The 19,802-nt window shown below is 43.1% G+C and overlaps 1 protein-coding gene across 10 annotated transcripts in view; it reads left to right on the forward strand.

Annotated features, from left to right (window-relative positions):
- BCAS1 (brain enriched myelin associated protein 1) overlaps window positions 1-19,802 on the forward strand; it is a 55,403-nt gene that overhangs the window by 27,128 nt on the left and 8,473 nt on the right. For 5 of the 10 annotated variants that reach the window (XM_054845556.1, XM_054845557.1, XM_054845551.1 and 2 more), the window contains 3 exons: window positions 2,806-2,841; window positions 3,177-3,380; window positions 10,384-10,551. In XM_054845556.1, the coding sequence (XP_054701531.1) occupies window positions 2,806-2,841; window positions 3,177-3,380; window positions 10,384-10,551 (408 nt within the window). Of the gene's footprint in view, window positions 1-2,805; window positions 2,842-3,176; window positions 3,381-10,383; window positions 10,552-16,749; window positions 16,816-19,802 lie in introns of all 10 variants that reach the window. The other 5 variants (XM_054845552.1, XM_054845555.1, XM_054845550.1 and 2 more) reach the window with 2 other exon arrangements.

Here is a 19,802-nt window from a genome sequence, read left to right on the forward strand (position 1 = left end):
TAAGAGCTCAGCCCAACTACAATTAAGGCTTAACATGCACTGTCGTCTGGCTAAAATTAGTGATTCGGTGAACTGGGGCATCTGATATGGCACGGAGAAGGTTGGAATATGATAAAGATACTTTTCAGATATAGTTACTTTTCACTGAAAACAAAAAAGTATGGATTAAATTCTAAGTTTAGTTTGGATGCGAAAAGTTTGGTTTTCAAGGATACGTAAAGTTGTTCAAAATGCACGCTTTTCCTGCAAATGGTTATTTCAGAGAAAATTAGCTTCTATCTTAAAAAAAAAAAAAAAAATCACTGAAAACTTTTCATCAGCTTTGTTCTCCAGGTCCTTATTTGGGCATTTCTGCATTCTCTGAAGATAATCTGCCATGATGTTCTGTGGCAAGGAAGCAGAGAATTGCAGCTTTTTAGCCCAAAGAATGGAGAAGCAGAGACCCTTCCACTGGGGGAGGAAAGTAATTAATATTTAATGCTCGCTCAAAACACCCACATGGGATTTCTGGTGAGTAGGGGGCTTTATAATCAAGGGCATGAGGCAAAGGGAGTTCTTTAAGATATTTTCAAAACAAAAATGTTCTTTCCACTGTCTTCTCATTTTTGAGATAAAAATATCATCTGCGTATCACTGAAGGAATAACAATCTTCCCAATGCATTTAAGGCTCCAGTTCTTGCCAACAGCTTGAAGTTGAATCTCATATCTACTACATTGCTAGCTAATAGTTTTGGGATTTAATACAATTAAAATATGAATTACATGTTCATCATGAATTAGGGCTTCCTGCTAAGTAAAACACATACCTGGCTAGCATTTTTTAATGTGCTAAGCCTCTTCTACAATAGCTCGAAGCCTTGCAAGGAGCTGTTGGGAGAGATGATTGGTTTCCATTAGGCTATTTGATAGAATTTTAAAGACTTTTGGTCTGGAATGAAAGCAGTTATCTTGAAGGAATGTAACAGCACTACATTTTTACAGTAATAAAATCTGTCATATAAAATGTCATTACTTTTTAAATAGTTTTTTCTAGTTTCTAAGTTTATTTCCACAGCTTGCTTTCCACATACAAAATACAGAAGCACTAAGTGGGGTATCGTTTATGACATACTAACAATAAAGGAGATGGATTAAAATGGTGCCAACAGTTTGCTTGTAAGGCTGATTGAAAGTGGAAATTCAAATCAGAGCAGTGATGTGACAGGCAAGCCCTGAAGTTATCACCTCTAGTAAAAAAAAAATAGTGGTTCTGTTTATCTCTTTTCATTTGAAATGCCTTAGCATGGTGTGTCAACTAGATGAATGGGTAATGAATTCCTTTATTTGAAGTGATCATTTTAATATATCTAGTCATATTTAATTTTAAGCACTTCACTCTCTCCTCTGAAAGTTCCATCTCTGCAAGTCTTCCAAAAAGCACTTCTCCATTCCTTAGTTAAGAATAGATTGACTACTAGCTTAACAAACATCGGGTTTCTGTGTCCTGTGCTTACATAAATTCTAACTTTAAAGCAACTTGTGACTGTTGTTTTCAAACAGCCATGTGCCTTCTGACATAAATCCACAGCATAACCTGATGGAATGGGATCTGGCCGCTTGACCTCACAGTCTGGATGCAGTTGACAGCTGGGTCCCTGTCAGTACTTTTATGCCCATCCATGCAGATTTGCTTTGCATGCCAGTTTTGCAGTATAACTGTACTGATTTATGGAATTTTGACTTGGAAGGGTTAATCGCTTATTTTCAGCATCAGTACTAGAAGCCAGCTCATGGCATTACGCTACTTTTTACCGCTTGCTCTGGATCTTGTTCATTAGACCTAACCACAAAAATAAGTTCTTGGCTCCTGCAAAATACCTCGCACCTATTCTTTCAAGAAATCTGCAAAGCGTGTGGCAGGCTGCCTAAACCCAGGGGTGCTGCGCTCCCGTTTATTTGAGTTTGTGGCTTGCTGCTCCTCTTTTTGTACGGCTCAGAGACTCATCCTCAGCATAAGCTATGCTGGACGTTAGGGTCAATAGACGCTGATCTGTATCACTGGCCAGAAAGGAGTTTAACAAACTGGATCCCTCCTGGCTGAGTGTATTTTGATGAAACCAGGAAACCCATCACTGTGAATGATTGATTTTTATTGTTACAAAAGAATAAATTCCACTTAATGCACAGAGGTGCGAGTGGATGGACTAAACCAACCTCCAGCACCTGCAGAGCTTCTCTTTGTAGAGCTGCAACTCCTGCTTCTCAGTTATAAAGCCACTGCTGTTCTGTGCCCTTCGTTTCCAGGCACTCATCTGCCTGTGTTTTGTATCCCAGAAAGCAAAGCCTCTCGCTTTGAAGGCAACGTTGGCGTGTCCCTGACTGATACGCCATTCCCCCAGTGGAAAAGATCCAGCTCTGGCTTGTACGTGTGCTTGGAAAGCTGCACACGGAGACCCAGCTCCGAAAAATCTCAGCTAGTAGCTTAAAACCTTGTGTAATGTCTCACCTGGAGAAACAGGGAATGCGTACGTAAATACACGTATTTTTAAAGAACAAGTTGAGGACTGCAAGCGCAGCAGCGTGAGCACAAAGCAACTCAACGCAAGGCTGCAGCGCTGGTGCAGGTAGAAGGATGGGAGCTGGCAGTCCCTTCGGGCAGCCTCGCCTCTGCCGGAGATCGGTTTCCATGGTTGCAGGAGCCAGGACTTTCACAAACATTCACTAAAAATAAAATAATTTGTGACACAGACAATTCCTGAACTGTGTAACTGTGAGCACTGACGTTGCCAGAGACAGACTTGTCTTTGTGTTTTGTTTCCCTTCAGGCTGCGAGAGAGACCCAACAGACAGCTACGACCAAAGTGAGTAGGATGATTCAAGTTATCTGTATGAATAATGCAGTCAAAGGGTAATTATTCTCACTGTCATTTGCAGTCTCAAAGACACCGTTCTAGCTTCTTAATCAATTAATCATCCCTGTTATGAAGGGTGGGTTGCTATGTAGTTTGCTTCCTCTGTTCGAGACGCTCCTTCCTTTGCAAGGACAGGGCTGCGGCTCCTGAGCGGCACCTTGCTGTGTCCTGTGCAGTCGTGGTCCGCTGCACGCTTGCCTCGCGTACCAGGTGATGCCTGAACGTGCTGCGAGCATCGTGTCCTTCACGTGTTTCCTACAGCCTGCGTTCGTGTTTCTCTCTAGCGCACCGAACAGCAGCCTGTTACCTCCGTAAAATCAGACAAAAACGTCCCTTCCTCTCAAGAGCCGCAGACGACTAAGCAGAATACAAAAGCCCCCGAGCCTGCAGCCCAGCAGCAGGCAGCGGCCACCGAAGCCCCCAAGGAGGGGACGAAGGAGAAGGCATCATCCACTCCTACGCCGTTGAGCAAGCTCTTCTGGAAAAAGGTACGTCTGGATGTGGGAGCCGGGCCATCCCGCAGCTCCATCTGCACAGAGCTGCAGGAAAGCAGTCGAGTCCGCAAAGCTGAGCGTATCCCACGTGCTAAATGCGTGAGGGGCGTGAGCAGTGTATGCGGTTGCAAAAGTATACGTGAGCTTTGGGCGGCCACCTATGCACGTGGCTAGTAACGGCAGTTAGGCTCCTGCTGGAGAACCCTATAAAACATAGTCTTTTAAACCTGGCTGTAGTATTTATAATGATATTATGGAAAATAATTATGGAAAATATTATGGAAAATAATTATGGCACTCGTTGCCACTTCAACGCGCTTGTTAAAAATTCTACGGAGATTATAGTAATTTTTTACCAAATTATATAATTAATAGAGATAGAGCTATAAAACATATTTCATTTTTATTTGATTTAGCTCGAAATGTCTGAAAACCAGGAATCTGGTGAGTCTCTTCTTACTCAATAGAGTAATTTTCATACCAGAGTAGATCAGTCTTTAAGTTTGGGGATTGAGGTCGATTGCTTGGGAAGACGTATTTTTCCTCAGGTTAAATAACGATTTTAACTAAAATTAGGACTAACTTTGAGAACATGGTTCCTGTTTCCATGAACCTTGGTGGTTTATAAGCTGAAGGTTTATTCCCTTCTCATTTCATTTAAGAGAAGAGCTGTGTTAAACGTTACTGAATCCCTGTATGTTGAGTAACTGCCTTCCTGGGCTTCCGTTCAAGTTCAAATCCCAGAAGTGAACTGCTTCCAAACACGCAGATGCCGACTGAGCAGCTCACCCTGCAGCTTCCTCAGCCGTGTCCTCCCTACTGAGCAGTGATACTGGACATACAGTTTGGGTCTGTTACTTGCATTAAAAAAAAAAAAAAAAAATCAACAAGAACTGAGGTGTTTGGGTATTTACAGAGCAAACGCGCTTGAAAACAAATCTAAGCTTGAAATATTTGTTGCTTGGGACTTAATTTCCTGTGGAACCGGGTACTTGGAATGAGAGGGAAGTTGTGAAGAAGAGGGAGAGGGAGGTTTTTAATATAGCTGTTATTGCTACGGAAGCCTCCTCCTCTGAGTAGCCTGGCTTGTTTGAAAACAGAGATGGGAAGCAGGATGTACGCTGAACATCAGGACAAAATCAGAAACAAAGAGGCCTTCTGGCAAACGGTTGTATGCAGTTTCCGTGTAAAACGGAGTAATAAATCTGGTCTGAAGTTCGGTATTTTCATAATGCAGTAATAAGGCCTTTTGTGCTTGAAAAAGGAAAAACATGTGAGAAGGGAACATTTTCTTGCAGAAAAATAGTGAAAATCGCTCCTGTGGAGGACCCGTTGCTGGTGACAGTTGGTTTAAAAAAAAAAAAAATCTGATTAGTTTGGGTTAATCTTCCAAAATAGCATTTTGAAACCGTACCAAAACCTGACGTAGTTGTAGATGTTTTACTGCTTTTATAATGTAGGTTCTACCCAGAGAGAACACCAGCTCCCCATTTCTCATAGCTGAGCTAAACCAGGTCTGGGGACCTGCCCTGTGTCTCTCTGACCTTACGGCAGTCTTCACGGAAGTCCTGGGATCTCAAACATCTCAGGGCTATGAACCTTGTTAGTTCACAACGTTGGGTTTAATGTATCCTACCTCATCATTACAATAAAAAGCTGCTTACATCAGTGAATGGAAAGTGTAGGGAACTCTCTACAACTCTGAGCAGGTTTTGGTTGCTACCAAAAATACTAAGGACTCGTCGAATCATTCACCCAAATGCACTGAACTACAAGAGTACGTGAACTCTGACTTTTAACTTCGTAAAATGAGGCCACTTCTGCTCAGTTAGAACTTCTTGGGTCTGGAATCATCCCGAGACAAAATGTTTTTGCAAGTTTTCTGGAGTAAATTTCTGCAGTAGGAACTGAATTTGGTCTGAAGGATTTAAAAAAAAAAAAAAAACCAACAACAAAAAAACCCTGCCTGTTTGAGCATTGAGTCCTTACCTATAAAAATCTGATGTTGCTTTACTGGATTTTCTTGACAGAGAATAATATTATATTTCCTTTGATGAAAGACCTTGGTGACCCCAGTCAGCTTGCAGCTAAAAAAAAAAAAAAAAAAGAAAGAGGATAGATATAAAAAAAAAAAAAGTCTTAGATTACAGGTTAGCCTCAAACTCAGCTTGGTTCAAGGAGTCTGTCTCTTTTTTTCTGCAGCGATTTTATCTTTCTGGCACCCTTAATGTTCTGCCCTTTTGCTAGGATAGAGAATCGAAGCTAGCAACTGTTCCAAATAGACGTGTAATTCAGTCATGTCGCTTTTCTTTGGAATAACAAATAGCGACCACAACGCTCACTAGATCCAGGATTCAGATCCAGCTCCTCTTTCCAGGCAGTCCCTCAAGTGTCTGTCTTCTGGTGAGCTTTCACTTCAAAGTAAAGCTAATGAAGTGCCTATCCACACGGTGCAGTTATTGCTGCTGCTCTGACTACAGACGAAAAAATATGTAAAAAAGAAAAAAAGAAAAAAAATCCTTATTCAACCCCTCAGAAACCACTTCAGCTGTATTTGCCCCTTTCCTGATCAGTCTGCACAAGAGTTTTCGTAGCTGTTACTCAAAGGTTTGTCATACTAGCTTTTGGGGGGGGTTTGCAAATAAATAGAAAATTACAGTTATAATTTCACACATTTGTGTTGGAAATTTGGTTTTCAAGACCTTGTAGATATCTGATCAGAGCAGAGAAACATGACGCTTCATTTATATCTGATCAAAGCATGCCAGTAAATGGAGGAAAGTGATTGAGGGAGTACGATTTAGTCTGCCCTCTGAATTCTCTTTAAAAGCGGATATATATTTTAAAAACTAGAATTTTAAGTTGTTGCCATTCTGTTGCCATACAAACACAGAAAAATCGTGCCCTTTCTACCGAGGAGGATTTATGCACTGATAATAAAACAGCAAACTGGTTAGCTATTAAGTGAAGCAGAATAACGCCTTTTATTGCTGAGCCTGCAACCATACTCTGCCATAGGAAAGCCAAGACAAATATTTGGTTGGAGTGTGCGAGATAAATGTTAAAATTACCAAGGACTTATCAAGTTCCCGTATATTCCAGGATGGGAACAGTTTACCTCTGTGGTCCTTGCACTGGCAAAGGAGGGCAGAGGGGGGGTTAACATCTCTCTAACCCCCTCCGCTTCCTGCCTGCGCGGCTGTGAGCACCAGGAGCAGATCTCAAGCACGATTGCTCTTTTAAGTGGAAATTTCTTGAGCAAAAGGTCACCTCATATATATTGCTAAGATAAAAGAAAAGCTGCTTCATAAAGAAGGTATGACCCAGGAAAAACAGAAGAACTCTTCCTCGTGTCTAATGAAATGCAGCGGAGAGTGCCAGTTCAGACTCTAGCACGAGATCAAAGCCGGGTATAGTGTTTACCTGTTGAGGAAAGATGCAGCAAGCAAAAGAAAAACTCTTATTAAAGTTATCCAGGTCACAAAATAAGTCACACTATCGTAAGGCAATAATTTGTACGGTCAGGAACCTAGATAAGAAAATGGTGTAGTAATAGTTCCCACCAACAACAGGAGGGTTTATAAGAACCAGAAGACGACTCAGAGTGGACACAAACTTTCTCCATAACTGTTTTAACTAAGCTTATTACTAGAAGAAAGTTGAGGACGTTGTCATTTAAGAGATGGAAGAATGCTTCCCAAACACAGGGACACAAAGAGCCTAGTAACAGATTCTCCGTGGTGCACAACAGTAGCTGCTGACTTTGGTTGAATTTATTACGATTTGTGTCTAAGGAAACTGGAGGCAGAATTTGGACCCACGAATCCAGCAACCTCAGCTGATGCAGTTTGTAGGTATAAGGTGATAACTTACATTTATGAGAACACTTACGCATTAAAGACTCGTGAAGCTGATAGAGCTGGGCTGTTTGCAACTCACTATTATATGCAAAGTGCAGTTTCCTCCTAAAACTAGTCACAAAACTTGATCTAATTTTTGTCTCCCAGGTGAAGTAAAGACGCAACTGAGCCCGTTGCTCTAGAGAACCCTTTAACCTGTCATCCAAAGGTTATTGACTTTTTATCTTTGTCAAGCTCTTCCTATCACACTTTCAATTCCTGCCAGAAACACCTTGGTGATTCCCTTGAATGCACAAATGGAAAATTTTCTTCCAGTTTCTTAGGGGAAACAGGAACAAAAATTAAACTTTGTTCTTAAAAGTATGTCAGAAAACTTCCTTAGCTGAAAGGGGTTTTCCCTTCTACTGAAAGCCCATGCACAGGCATTCTCCGCATCTCTGAAGTATGCAATATGCCGTGGTCACGTGTCATCAGTCTCCAAGGATGTGCCACCTTGGTCATTCTTCTTTGAGAGGGTTTTGTCATGTCTCCAGAGTTTTATTTTTGTCCCATTGTATCTGAATACCCTGATTTGATTGCACAGAAGTTGTGGAACCTCCAGCCTGGGAGATACTAAAACCTCAACTCGCCAAGTTCCTCAGCAACTTTGAGCAGGAGGTCGGACTAGGCCTCCAGACATACCTTTGAGATCACAAAATCATAAAAGAAAATCTTCAGCATCAGTTAATTCAGTCTTAGAGGGAGATGAATATACAAGAATGACTCCTGGAGATAACTGCAAGAAAATTATCATAAAATCTTTAATAGCAAGCCTAAGCTCTCCAACAAGATAACCTGTAACTTCTGCAACAACTTTGATATACCTGTTAGTACCAAATTAAAGTAACTGCATAGGTAGATTGGATATCTAAGTTTAAAAAAAATAAAAATAAGGTATTCTAAAACAGGATTAAGACTTTCCTAAAGCCTCCTATGGAATCCATCAAGCAATGTACAAAAAGTCACTGATTAAACAAATCAACCTCTCTGAATAGTTGACTGTCACTTGGCAGTGCTTTTCAGAGCTGGGCATCTCCCCCAGGATGCGTTTGCTGTCAGGAGAGACGCTCAGGCCATGGCGCAGGCATGGCTTGGGACAACACGCCCTTGGGTTGCGGCTGTAGCAGCACTGTGATCCCGAACCGTGATCTCCGAATGATGGGCTCCCTGAAGCTAGGCTGCTGCTTTATTGAGTCGCTGTTTCAACTCAGGCAATGAATCATTTCCTTCAGGCAAATAGATGGTGAATCGATTATATGAATGCGTGAATAGGCAGAAATATAGATTAAAATTATTATAGATTGATTATCTCAAAAATGTTCATAAATATAAATTAAATCTACAATTCTGTGGGGAAGCAGGCTGTGCTGCAGCCATCTGAGGCAGCAGGGGACAAGGAATATTTATTCCCTCATCATTCTCCTCCCCGCTACCCCACCCCCAAAATGTTTGCCTCTTCCACAAAAGAGGAGTAAAGAACAAGGCAAAATCTCTTGTGCTGCTGTAGAGGTCCATGGTGAGTCCCCATCTTGCATGTGGGGTCCCCTTCAACTCAAAAAGAATATGACAGAACAAAAAGGTATAATACTGAGGGGAAAATGCATAAATGTATTGAATGGCTTCTGTATGAAGAAGTACATAAATTAGGATTATTTTTTTGGCTCAGAAAGGAAGATGACAGCAGCATGCAGAATGACTACTGTAACACAAAAGGTAAACAGGAAAGATCAGTCATTGCTCAAAATAAAAGCGTTTTAAATGCCAATACCCAGGGTAACTGCTTCTGTTTGATTCGGTATTGGAGGCTGAGAGGATAACGTGTCCTGCTTTTGTAATGTGCTGCACCTCTCTGCAACAGGCTGCAAAATGAGAAAGGGTTTGCTTCAGGTCAAATTACCTGGATATTAGCATAATAGCTTCTTTTTATGGCAGAAAGGAAGATACTTCTTTATACAATTACAGTGCGGAGGGAATTAATTAGTAGTTCTCGAGGGCACAGAAGACTGCTCTTTAGCAAGGCATTTATAAAAGGCAGAGAGTCAGCTAAGGAAACGCGTGTTCAGGCTCCTGCCCAGCTGTGCCTCCACTTCCTACGGCAGAAACGTGCCTCTCGTTCATGTGTTCTGCTCTGCGCCGGACCGGTGGTTCACTCCGACGCGTGGAGCATTCCCAGGATAGCCCTGAGAAGGCTGTGGAATGAGACATGCAGGAGATTAATCAATAAATCTTACGGGGATCCATATTTCGGAGGAATATACAAACTGCATGCCTCTGGTTGAAGTACGATTATAATAGAAGGAACTTTCCAGTAATTCACAAAAGCTCAGTGGTTCCCACCACCCTTCTACAAAGGCAACGTTGCTGAGTCCCAGCAGCTGTTCTTGAACTCACACGAGGGCCACCACGGTCAGAGCGTGACTGTGACCCCCGGGGTTAGGGGAACTAACAGCTGAGCTGCTTAACTACCCTGTAGCTCCAGAGGTCGTCTGTAGCTTTGCAACCTGGAAGAGGAGCTGGCGTTGGGAACGTGACCAGCCTGAGAACGCTGAGGCTGGGACGCTGCACTTCTGTATTTCACTAAGAAGGGTGCTAAACAGAGTTTTAACAATTAATTAAGTCCATGATGTGTTTTAATGACTTGATCCTATTCTTCCTTTCGTGTGCAAACTCCTGGGTATGACCTTTGTCACTTTGACTGATTTTACCTGAGTGTCATCTGCTCAGTACTGTAAGTAATTTTGTTTAAGTCTTCTTTTTAAATCATCATCAAAGATAAATTATTGTGTTTGGGAACTGGTACTGCAATTCAAGAAAGGCTGTTTCTTCAATGTAAACAAGTGCTTAAAATCCCACCAGCTTATATCTTTTTTTGAACTGAGATGAATCGAATTCCTGAAGAAACCCGTACAGATACAGTGACGCTGAGAACGCTTCCATGCCCTGGTTGTGATGTACCACCCTGCTGCACTGCTGGAGCACTTTGATTGCAACCTCTTAAAAAAACCCAAACCTCACTGATTAAGTCTGAATGGTTTTTTTGTTTTTTGTTTTTTTTTTTTCCCCTCCACTTTCTTAATGTTTACCAAAAATAACCCCAGAATGCGTCGGAAGAAGCAGAGATCGTGAGCAATGAAAAAGCAGACACCTCTTTAGAAGCGGCGGCTCCTGACAAAGATGAGAGCAAGAGCCCCGAAGCCGCAGAAGTGAAACCCAGAAGAGAAGAAAGCAAAACCCCCAAAGCAAACCTGAGGAAGTTTTTTAAACTGGTAAGCACGACGCTCCCTCCCTGGAGTTTCGCGCGGGGGGTTCGTTGCAAGGCTGGGCGGGGAATTCCCGACAAATCTGGTGGAAAGAAATGTCTGTAAGCGCGCAGGAGCGAAGAGCCCAGCGCCGCGGGGTGTGCGGGACCCTGCCCCACGGCCCCCCACGGCCCCCCGCGCATTTCGCGTTCTGCATCTCCCTCTCGTGGCTCGGCCGGGAACAGCCCCGGGGCTGCCAGCGCTCCGCGCACGCCGTGGGCTGATCCGCGCACGCCTGGGCTGATCCGCGCACGCCGTGGGCTGTTCCGCGCACGCCTGGGCTGATCCGCGCACGCCGTGGGCTCCGCGCTGGCCCGTCTTGCACCGCCGAGGTGGCCCAGGGCGCTCGGAGGGGTTCGAGGCACCGGGGGAGCCTTCGGCTTCGCAAACCGCTTCCACTGGGGGACGTGGGACGCGGGTGGGTGGTCCTGGGGAAACCACCGACCGTCCCCCGCAGCAGCAGCCTGTGCCGCACCACCCTTTAATCCCGTCTTTGCTTCGGGAAGTCACGTTTTTAGTAGCGAAAGATCCTTTGGCAGCTTATGGTAGGTGAGCTAAAGCGGCACGTGAAAGGATGCGCTGCTGCTCCAAAGATGTCACACGTTAGGTGGAGAAAGGCACCAAGCAGGATCTAATGCTCCTTCCCAGAGACAACTGGGGGGGGAGAAGGAAAGCACTGAGGTGATCACGCGCCTGGTGTCATCTTGTGGTGACGGGCACGAAGCTATCCTAACGAATTGCGTACGGATGACAGCCAGACAGGATTCCTCAAAAGAGTCTAGAAAAGTGGCCAAGAAAGAAAATAATCCAAGTCTAGAACTAACACTTCTCTGATTAAAATTGTAGCAGGCCTTGAGGATTTATATAGCAATTGATCTATTTTGGCACGGTTTGCAAATGTGTATGAAAGATTTCTATTTTTAATCAATGCTGGTTTATTTTCAGGCAGCTACACGCTGCGGGTGTCAGAGCAGCTTATACATTAAAATGTGAAAAACGTAGTTTCCCATCACACGATGTAATAAATAGCCCAGGTTGTCTGAACTGTCTGCTCACAGGTACGTGCTGGTACACACAGCACCAAACAGTCACATTGTCAAGGGTTCAAATTCGTGAGTCAGACCCCAGACGGTACACGCAACAACCCAAATCCTGATTTTTTATTTCCAAAAGATTGGTGTTTCTTCTGTTTTCAGTTGTTTGTTAGATGGGTGCACTTACTTTTAGTTCTTCAGAGTTACTGTACTACCTAGCCACTCTGGTGTATTTGGGGATCCAAGCTAAAATTCAACCAAGGAATTGTGCACCCAGCGTGCCTTTAATTCCACATAAGATCTTACAAAATTAGTCAGTTTGGGAAAATCTTGGCCTTATTCCTAAGTCCGAGAGGACTTGTGGCCATCCTGCGTAGAGGCTTGTCACCATCGCACGGTAGGCGTGCAGAAGGTGACACAGGAGCAATGCGTGTCAAACACTGATGTCTGTGGCAACCATGCCTTCACATCACGTCACTCTCCACACAAAAAAATAGCACCGATTAAAAAATAAAGCTATGCTCCACACCCTTCTTAGTCACTGTGGAAGAAAACAAGAGCTGTGTTAAAAGTGGTAGACATAAGGCTGTTCTAACCAGAGCAGGGGTTTAATCCGGATTTTGGCCCAGAAAACCAGAACTGGTATGTAGACAAACACGTACCCACCTGGGGAACGGAATTGTATTAACTGTGCAACTGGTTTTGCAGCTTTCTGAAACCTTTAGCATTCATCTGCTCTACTTTTGGCTATTCATTTCCAAACAGATCCTGGATTATTTTAACATATTTATTGTCCTTGAAGTATGTCCCAGGCTGTTTCCTCTGAATAACTTTTGGATTACTGGATCACTACCGTGCTATGTAGCTGCCACGCAGCTTCGTGCCAACGGGTCAAATCTCTCATTAGGTAGTATTTCTGATTCCTAAGACAAACAGAAGGATTTTAAGCCGTTACTAAACAACTAGCTTCTGTAAGGCTTTTGAACTAGTGGTGAGTGCTGAAAACGCATGAAATGTTTAAGACTCCAAAATGTTTTAGCGTTGGCTTCTCCATTTACACCGTCATGCAGGCTTGATTTCCTCCCAGGGAAAAGGGAGAAGCTCCAGAGCTGTGGGGCCGAGCTGAGCACTGCGCAGAGACATCTAACAGGGCCCTTTTGCTCAGAAGAGCTCTACTGGCAGCCTGGGTTCCAGAAGGTATCATTTCCACTCAGAAAAGGTCCATTTCCACCGTAGTTTTCTCCTGAGGTCTGGCCACCCCGCAGTAACAGCCATGGAGCGGAGGAATTCCCCAGCCAGCTTTGCAGTAGCTAGCTCGCAGCCTGGCAGCAGCGTAATCCTGGCACCGCAGAGCTCAGAGCAATTTGCCCGTTTTGGGGGGCTGCCATTTGCAGCCTCCCCAGTCCTCATGCTACCATCACTAGTCTGCTGCTCATACTAATGCCACTTCATTTAAAACTAACTCAGTCGTATGAGAGTTTACACTGCAGCTCTGGCCGCAGCGTGGCCGTACGTTTGAGGAGCACAGCGAAGGGGCTGGCATCGGACCATCCCCTTGTGCTTTCTACCTGCGTGAGGAACTCAGTCCTTACACCTCTTACCTGAAGCACTGGGGGTAAAATGATGTCTCCATGTGGTTGCATCTGTTCAACATCTTTCACTTGCAAATCTGGACAAACCTCAGCCAATGCCTAAATGTACCTTGTGGTGTTCCATGTCCCACGGGTGACACTGGGGCAGGAGGCTCCTGGAGGTGTGGGAAATGCCTTGAGGTGGCATCAGAGCCCGTACAGACCAGGTGCCATCCAGGTGATGCAGGTCCTGGAGCACTCCTCCTGCCTCGCCGCAGATGGAGCGGGCCATGACCTCTTGGTAGACAGGGTCTTACCAAGCACAGGAACTCACGGGCTCTGAAACAAACCGTGCTTCTCGGTCAGAAGGAACGTGGCAGGACTTCTTTGATAAAACCCACGCTCCTGTTTACTGATACGCTTTATTGTTTAGTCGCCATTCTGGCAATAGATGGATTATTGCTCTGGCTGCTGAAAGAGACTGGCTTTTAATTTTACATTAATATGATTGTTTACTGGGTTTCTTTTCTGCCTGCAGAAGCTATCCTGATAACATTCACAGTTATGTTACACAGGTCGACCACCCAGGTGCCTAAGAATAGGTACCTTTTCTTCTTAGGATTCAAGACTGGGACTCATAAATTAAGTTTAATTCTACTTCAGTCTGTTGTGAGCCTCAGACAGGCCAGTCAGTTATTCTCCACGTGCCTCAGTTTTGACGTATTCTGCTCAGAGAGCACAAGCACAGGCCGATGGCACGTAGACGTTTAGATCCATAGCACCGTAGTCGCCACTGTTGCCACAAGGATGGCCGCTGCGGGAGCTAGGAGTAGTTGACTTTGGAAAAGGCAGCCTGTATCTCGAAGGCTGCCTGCCGACTTGCTCAGTGCAGATATCCCTGCGTGTTTGTCATGAACTGTTTGCAGTTGCAAAGCTCACGAAAGTCATCATTGTGGTTAAAATGAGAGAGTGTTAACTAATGCTGTAAAAGCTATTGGGAAATTATAGAAAGATGTAATGTAGTAGTTTAAAGCCCTGTGATTCAATAAGAGAAGAAGAAATACCACTGCTCTTTTATCTAAGCCACACCTACATGAATGTGAAATCCTGTGCTTCCAGTTGAAAGTCACTCATGCCTCATTAATCAAAATCAAATAGCGATCTCATTATTTCCAAGGTGGGATACATCAGCCCCAGTGCAAACGTATTGACAGAAACGGCTACACCTGAGGTGGGGCCCAGGCTCCCTGTAAAGGTGCTGAGCAGAGGTGGGCAGGTCTGAGGGCCCCTTAGGAGCTGTGTGCCCTGCAAGCCCTGCTTTTCTCCATAGAATGTAAACAGATGCAAAGCTAGGTAAGAGAACTCCTTTCCAACTGTCTGGTTTGAGATATCTTGTGGAGATAAGAAGGGTGTAAAATGGCATTTTTTTAATCAGAATGAGTAGAATTACTAGCTGTGAGCTGAGGCTGTAGGCTTTGTCCTCAGCCGGGAAGTTGGCTGGCAGCACGGCTGGTCTGAGATAGCGTTGAGTATGGTCTGCAAATCACGTGTCCTATTTCTGGATCAGTGAAGATGCTCCCAAGGAGAATTTATCTTTCTGGAATAACAAAAGGATTATTTCCAAATTGTCTGCAGTGTCTATGCTGGTCTACTTCCCTGCATAAATAAGCTTTTATGTAATAAATAGCATTTGGAATCAACAATAACTATTTTATGTTGTCCCACCTTAATTTTTCTTCACTATTCATGAAAATGTAGGAAGTCTATTGCCTGTCCCCACCCTCCTCCACTTAAAGCTATGCTGGTGTGCCCGTATTGCCGCAGAAAGCAGAAAACCCCTTCAGGAAGATTTCAGCAGCAGCAATCCTCAGTGACCATAGGCAAGGAGAAGAGGTCAGCAGTGCTCTAGAGAAATCCTCGTGATCGTTACGTACACATCTCACTGAAGGCGAGAGGGAACTTTGTCTAGGCAAAGACCTCAAGGTCTTTACACTGTTATTTATATTCTGGTTTAAAACAGAAAAAAAGAGAGCTGGATTATTAAAGGTTGGCTAAAGCAGGGGTTTGGGGTTTTTTCTGTTTGCTTTTTCTTTTGTTTTTTTTTTGGGGGGGAAAGGGTAACAACGTGGTTGCTGTTATAGCATGATTTTTTTAATTTTTTTTTAAAGACATACTGAAATAGAAATGCGAAGTAGATCTTATCACAATACATCTTCATACACTCTGGACTGAATTTCTATCCTGTAATGTTCAGACAGACCACACTGTGCTTCCTCCCCTCCATTTCTGCAACCTCTTCCACAGATAAGAGTCGCGAGCATAAACGTGCAAGAGACTGAGCAGCGGCATGTTCCAGAAAGAGATTCCCCCCCCCCCCCCCCCCCCCCAGTTTATGACAAGTAATGAATTATCGTAGAGTTAGTTTTCTATCAGGCTGCTGCTACATATTGATTTTCTGTGGTTTTATAGGGAAGTCGGAGACTGAACGAGGTCCTTGCAATAACACCATGCGTAGGATCAGGCTGATACTGGTGTGCTTCAAGTAACAAATCTACAAGCTGCAGAAAACCACAAATCCGCCTGATCTATCTTTAGAACAAAAGTCACATCCTTTCATTGTTTTCATTGAACTCATGCAATGAAAAATGACATTTAAATTTGGGCACTTTGAAATTCTGGAGTTTATTTTATGCTTTACTGCTAAGCTCTGTGGCTTATACGGTACTCAGGAGAATACCACGTCGAACCCTCTAACACGCTTTTTAATGAAAATGTGCATACTATTCTTTTTGTTTATTTTATATTACTAATTGTAACTAAACCTTAATCTAAATCTTGTCATATTTACTTATTGAGCTAGTTTTGTCAAACAGGGTTTTTTTCCTCATTTTTAATTCTAGATAGAAAGAGGGGATCGTACCTGAAAACCACGTTTCAGAGTCCAGGTCTGCTCTGAATGACCTGAGCTACAGCCTCAGGCTCTGCTCTGGTCGTCCGGCGGGGACGGACGAGCGGGCACCAAGAAGGGCCGTTACTGGGATGTACAGAGAGAGAAGGCATAAACTGGAAAGCAACAATTGGGAAAACTGGGTGCTGATGATAAAATATCAAAATATATCTATAAAGCTGAGTGGGTTTTAATTATTCACGGGCCGTGCACTTAGTATGATGGTTAAATAGAAAGGAAGTCCCACTAGATCTTGTAAGACAGATTTGTCTCCAAAAAGCAAGCAAAAGCTCTTTCCTGGCAAACTGTCTTGTTTACTGGCCGATGCGATCGCTGGCCCGCTGAGACCTCCCTCGCGTTCCTCAGCCCTTAATGGGAAAATTGACTTGCAAGAGACAATCGCTGCGCATCACGAGCCAGCAGAGCTCTGCCTCGGAGACGGGGTACGTCAAAAATGGTGGCAGAGCGGCTGAAATGTCTGGGTTTGGTTTAGTGTTGTAAAGAGAATCCTTACGTCAAACCGTGCGTTTTTTGATACATGTGTGTTTTCATCTTGAATTTACGCCTCAAACAGGAACCCAGTTAGAAGTCCTGTAACCTTTTGTTATTTTAGTCAGTCAAGGGTGATGGAGGGACAGCCAGTTCAGAAGAGGTAAATGGCCCAAACCCCCGTCACCAAGTAAGTGCCTGGATTTTTTCATCTTTTGGTGATGGGCTGTTGTCACCTACTTCCATACAACTCTAGCTTCTGAAATGTAAAAACCACTGAAAGATAAGCACTATGTGCTCGCTGAGCTTCATATATTTACATATTTCTTTACTTGTCTATTTATTTTACCTAGTCATACTACTAAACAAGATTTTAAAGGGTCACTACCAGATTAAAAAAAACCGCTTTTTTCCAGGTGTGTTCCTTTTCTTGAAATAATTAGGGGGTTTATGTTCAATTTTATTCCCATCTCTCTCGCTATTATTTTACTTTCCGCATGTACCCTGGCTTAGGCAGTGAAACTAAATACACACAGCTAGAATAATTTTTACTTTGTTGATTTACTTGTCTGCTGAGGAAAGGATCATTTAGGTGGAAACTCTATAGAAGAGAAATGAAAGTGAGAATGAAAACTGTTCACTGCAATTTAACAAAAGCCATGAAAATATTTTTCTCATTCTTTTTGTTTCTTTCATTCTATGTTCATAAAAGCTAAACCAAAACTTTGGATGTGACCTTTACATTATATTCTTTATGGCTTTAAAAATGCTTCGGAAAGATCACATTGTCATTAGAAATACAAATGCTGTTACCTTTTCTGAGAGTCAAACCCTCATCTGTTGCAAGTCAAGATATCCAGAATAATTACATTCCGTAACGAGAGATAAAACACAGGTTCTGTGTACAGCCATAGGGTTTCCTTTAACCTGCGAGCAAAACTGAGGTTGTATTGAAAACTGACCGTTCAGAATTTCCTGTTTTATTTCCTTTTTTGATTAGTAGTAAAATTATTTTCTCACTCTTCCTATTTTCATGATGTCCTATAAGATTAGTCTTTACGAATTATTTCTCTAAAAGCATCCAAATACAGAAGGTCTTGTCTAGTGACATTTATTCCTTATTTCATACAACAGCCTCTGTGAAATGATCTGGGTAAGCCACTAAAAGTTACAGTCCTGGATCTGCTTTTTATTATTTTATTATTTTAATTGGCAGCCAGTTTCCTTCCATTTTTTTAAAAATCAGTTGATGAGTCTTCCTCCTTCTCTCGCTTGCGCTGGTGTACATGAGCAGTTTTATTACACAGAAGAGCTCAAGGAAGGCTGTATCTGCTGTTGACTTTTTCCTTTTTTAGAATTTCTGTGAAATGATCTCCTTAAATTACGCTGTCGCATCTCTGGAATGCTGCGATTCTTCTTCGCTTTTCATCACTGCCATTCTGTATGCTACAGAAATGCATTACAACACGGATCCAAAACCTGCGGAAATTTAGGGGTCTGCCTTTTGTGCTTAAAAAGCAGCCTTGGAGTAAGGGCTCCTGTAACGTGATGGGGAAAAATACTATCCTCTTAATCTCTTTTTTTTTTTTTTTTTTTTCCTTTCCAGTGGCACTGTTGAGAGAGTAAAAGCAATCTGTCAGGTGCAGATCACCCTTTAGAATAAGAAACATTAACATGTTTCATTATTCATAGGCTTCACTTTGTATTTCCTGAGCTGCTCCCATCAATATAAAATATGCCAATTTCCTGCCTTTCAAGGTTAATATGAAACACCTCAAAGAGATTATCTGATTGGATTTTTTTTTTCTTATTTTGCCTGGAAAATGTATTATTAATTTTTTTTTAAGTGTTTTGTTTGACTAACATCAAAGGCCCAAACCTGCTCACAGAAATAGTCCCGTTGCATCCAGTTCAGATTTGGCTGCAGCACTGTAACTCTCCGGCACCTACACAAACACGTGTGGTGGGCACGACTCGACTCTAATTTTACTCCCACGGAATAAACCCACAGATTTCAGAGGGTGCTAATAAGGGTTAGGAGTTGTTCTGGCACCTTTGAACGCAGACGTACCCAGTCTCGTAGCTGTATTCTGGGCGCTGTGGTTATTTCTGAATTGAACGTGCACGTGTGCAGCCGTACCAAAGAGGAACATTTCAAAAGCGAGCTAAGGCAAGTAAGAATAAAAGGATTTTGTCAAACTAACCGACGGGTTCGGCGACTGAGAGCTTCCCTCCCGTCTGAGAGCTACAATGAGTCAGAAGGGAAGAGGCAGAATTAAATTTGGGTTTGTGAAGCTCAGCTCATCCTTGTGCCAGGAGAACTCCTGCAGCACTGGGGCGCTCAGCGCTGCATCCAGACGGGTCTCTCTCCGTCCGCGCAGCCCCCGACGACGGTTCTCGGTGCTCTGAGGGTATAGAATTTGCTTTCATAAACTATTGATGGTCAGACGGTGCCGGCCGGTGGTGCGGGGGGCTACCGATCCCCTGCGCATCCGGGTTTCACGTGCTGTGCTGTCTTTGCGCATCTCCTGCAGAACTAGAGCAAAGACTAGCGTCGTGACCGAATTTTTTAAGTCTAAAAGCAGACAAATCCAGACGTAAGCAAATGATCTTTAAGGTCCTTTCCAACCCAGGCCGTTCTATGATGATGATTCAAAGTCTGTCCTTTGGAAAAGGAAATGGTTAAATACAAGCATGTATTTTGTTGAGGACTTAAGCTAACTGGTCAAGACTGAATGAATTAAATGGTTGCAGGTTCTGTAATTGAAATGTGGGGATTTTTTAAGATTAAGTGGGGAAGAAAGGTGAATCAAGTGAAAAAGGTCAGTGGTAGTATTGCTACCCCCTCTTATTCTTGTTTCCCCAAAATCAGAGTGGCTTGAGGGGTTTTTTTAAAATAGATATGAGAGCTGTATTTGCATTTGGTTTCTTTAGAGTTTCTGCTTTCAGGTTTTTCTCTGAAATCATGATGTCTAAAAATGTATTTATTTTTTTTTTTTTTAATGAAAGCTAAGCTTGTCATGTAAGTGTATAACCCTAGGCCTTTAGAACACCAAATATTTCAAGATTTATGGTAAAATCCCCAAAGTTGGAAAAATTACACAGCATTAAGCTCTGGGCTGTGCCCTGAGGGCAGATGTAAGATTTCCAGCTTTTCAACATAGCAAATTTGTGTGT

The sequence above is a fragment of the Grus americana genome, chromosome 17 (assembly GCF_028858705.1).
Source record: "Grus americana isolate bGruAme1 chromosome 17, bGruAme1.mat, whole genome shotgun sequence".
Lineage (NCBI taxonomy): Eukaryota > Metazoa > Chordata > Aves > Gruiformes > Gruidae > Grus > Grus americana.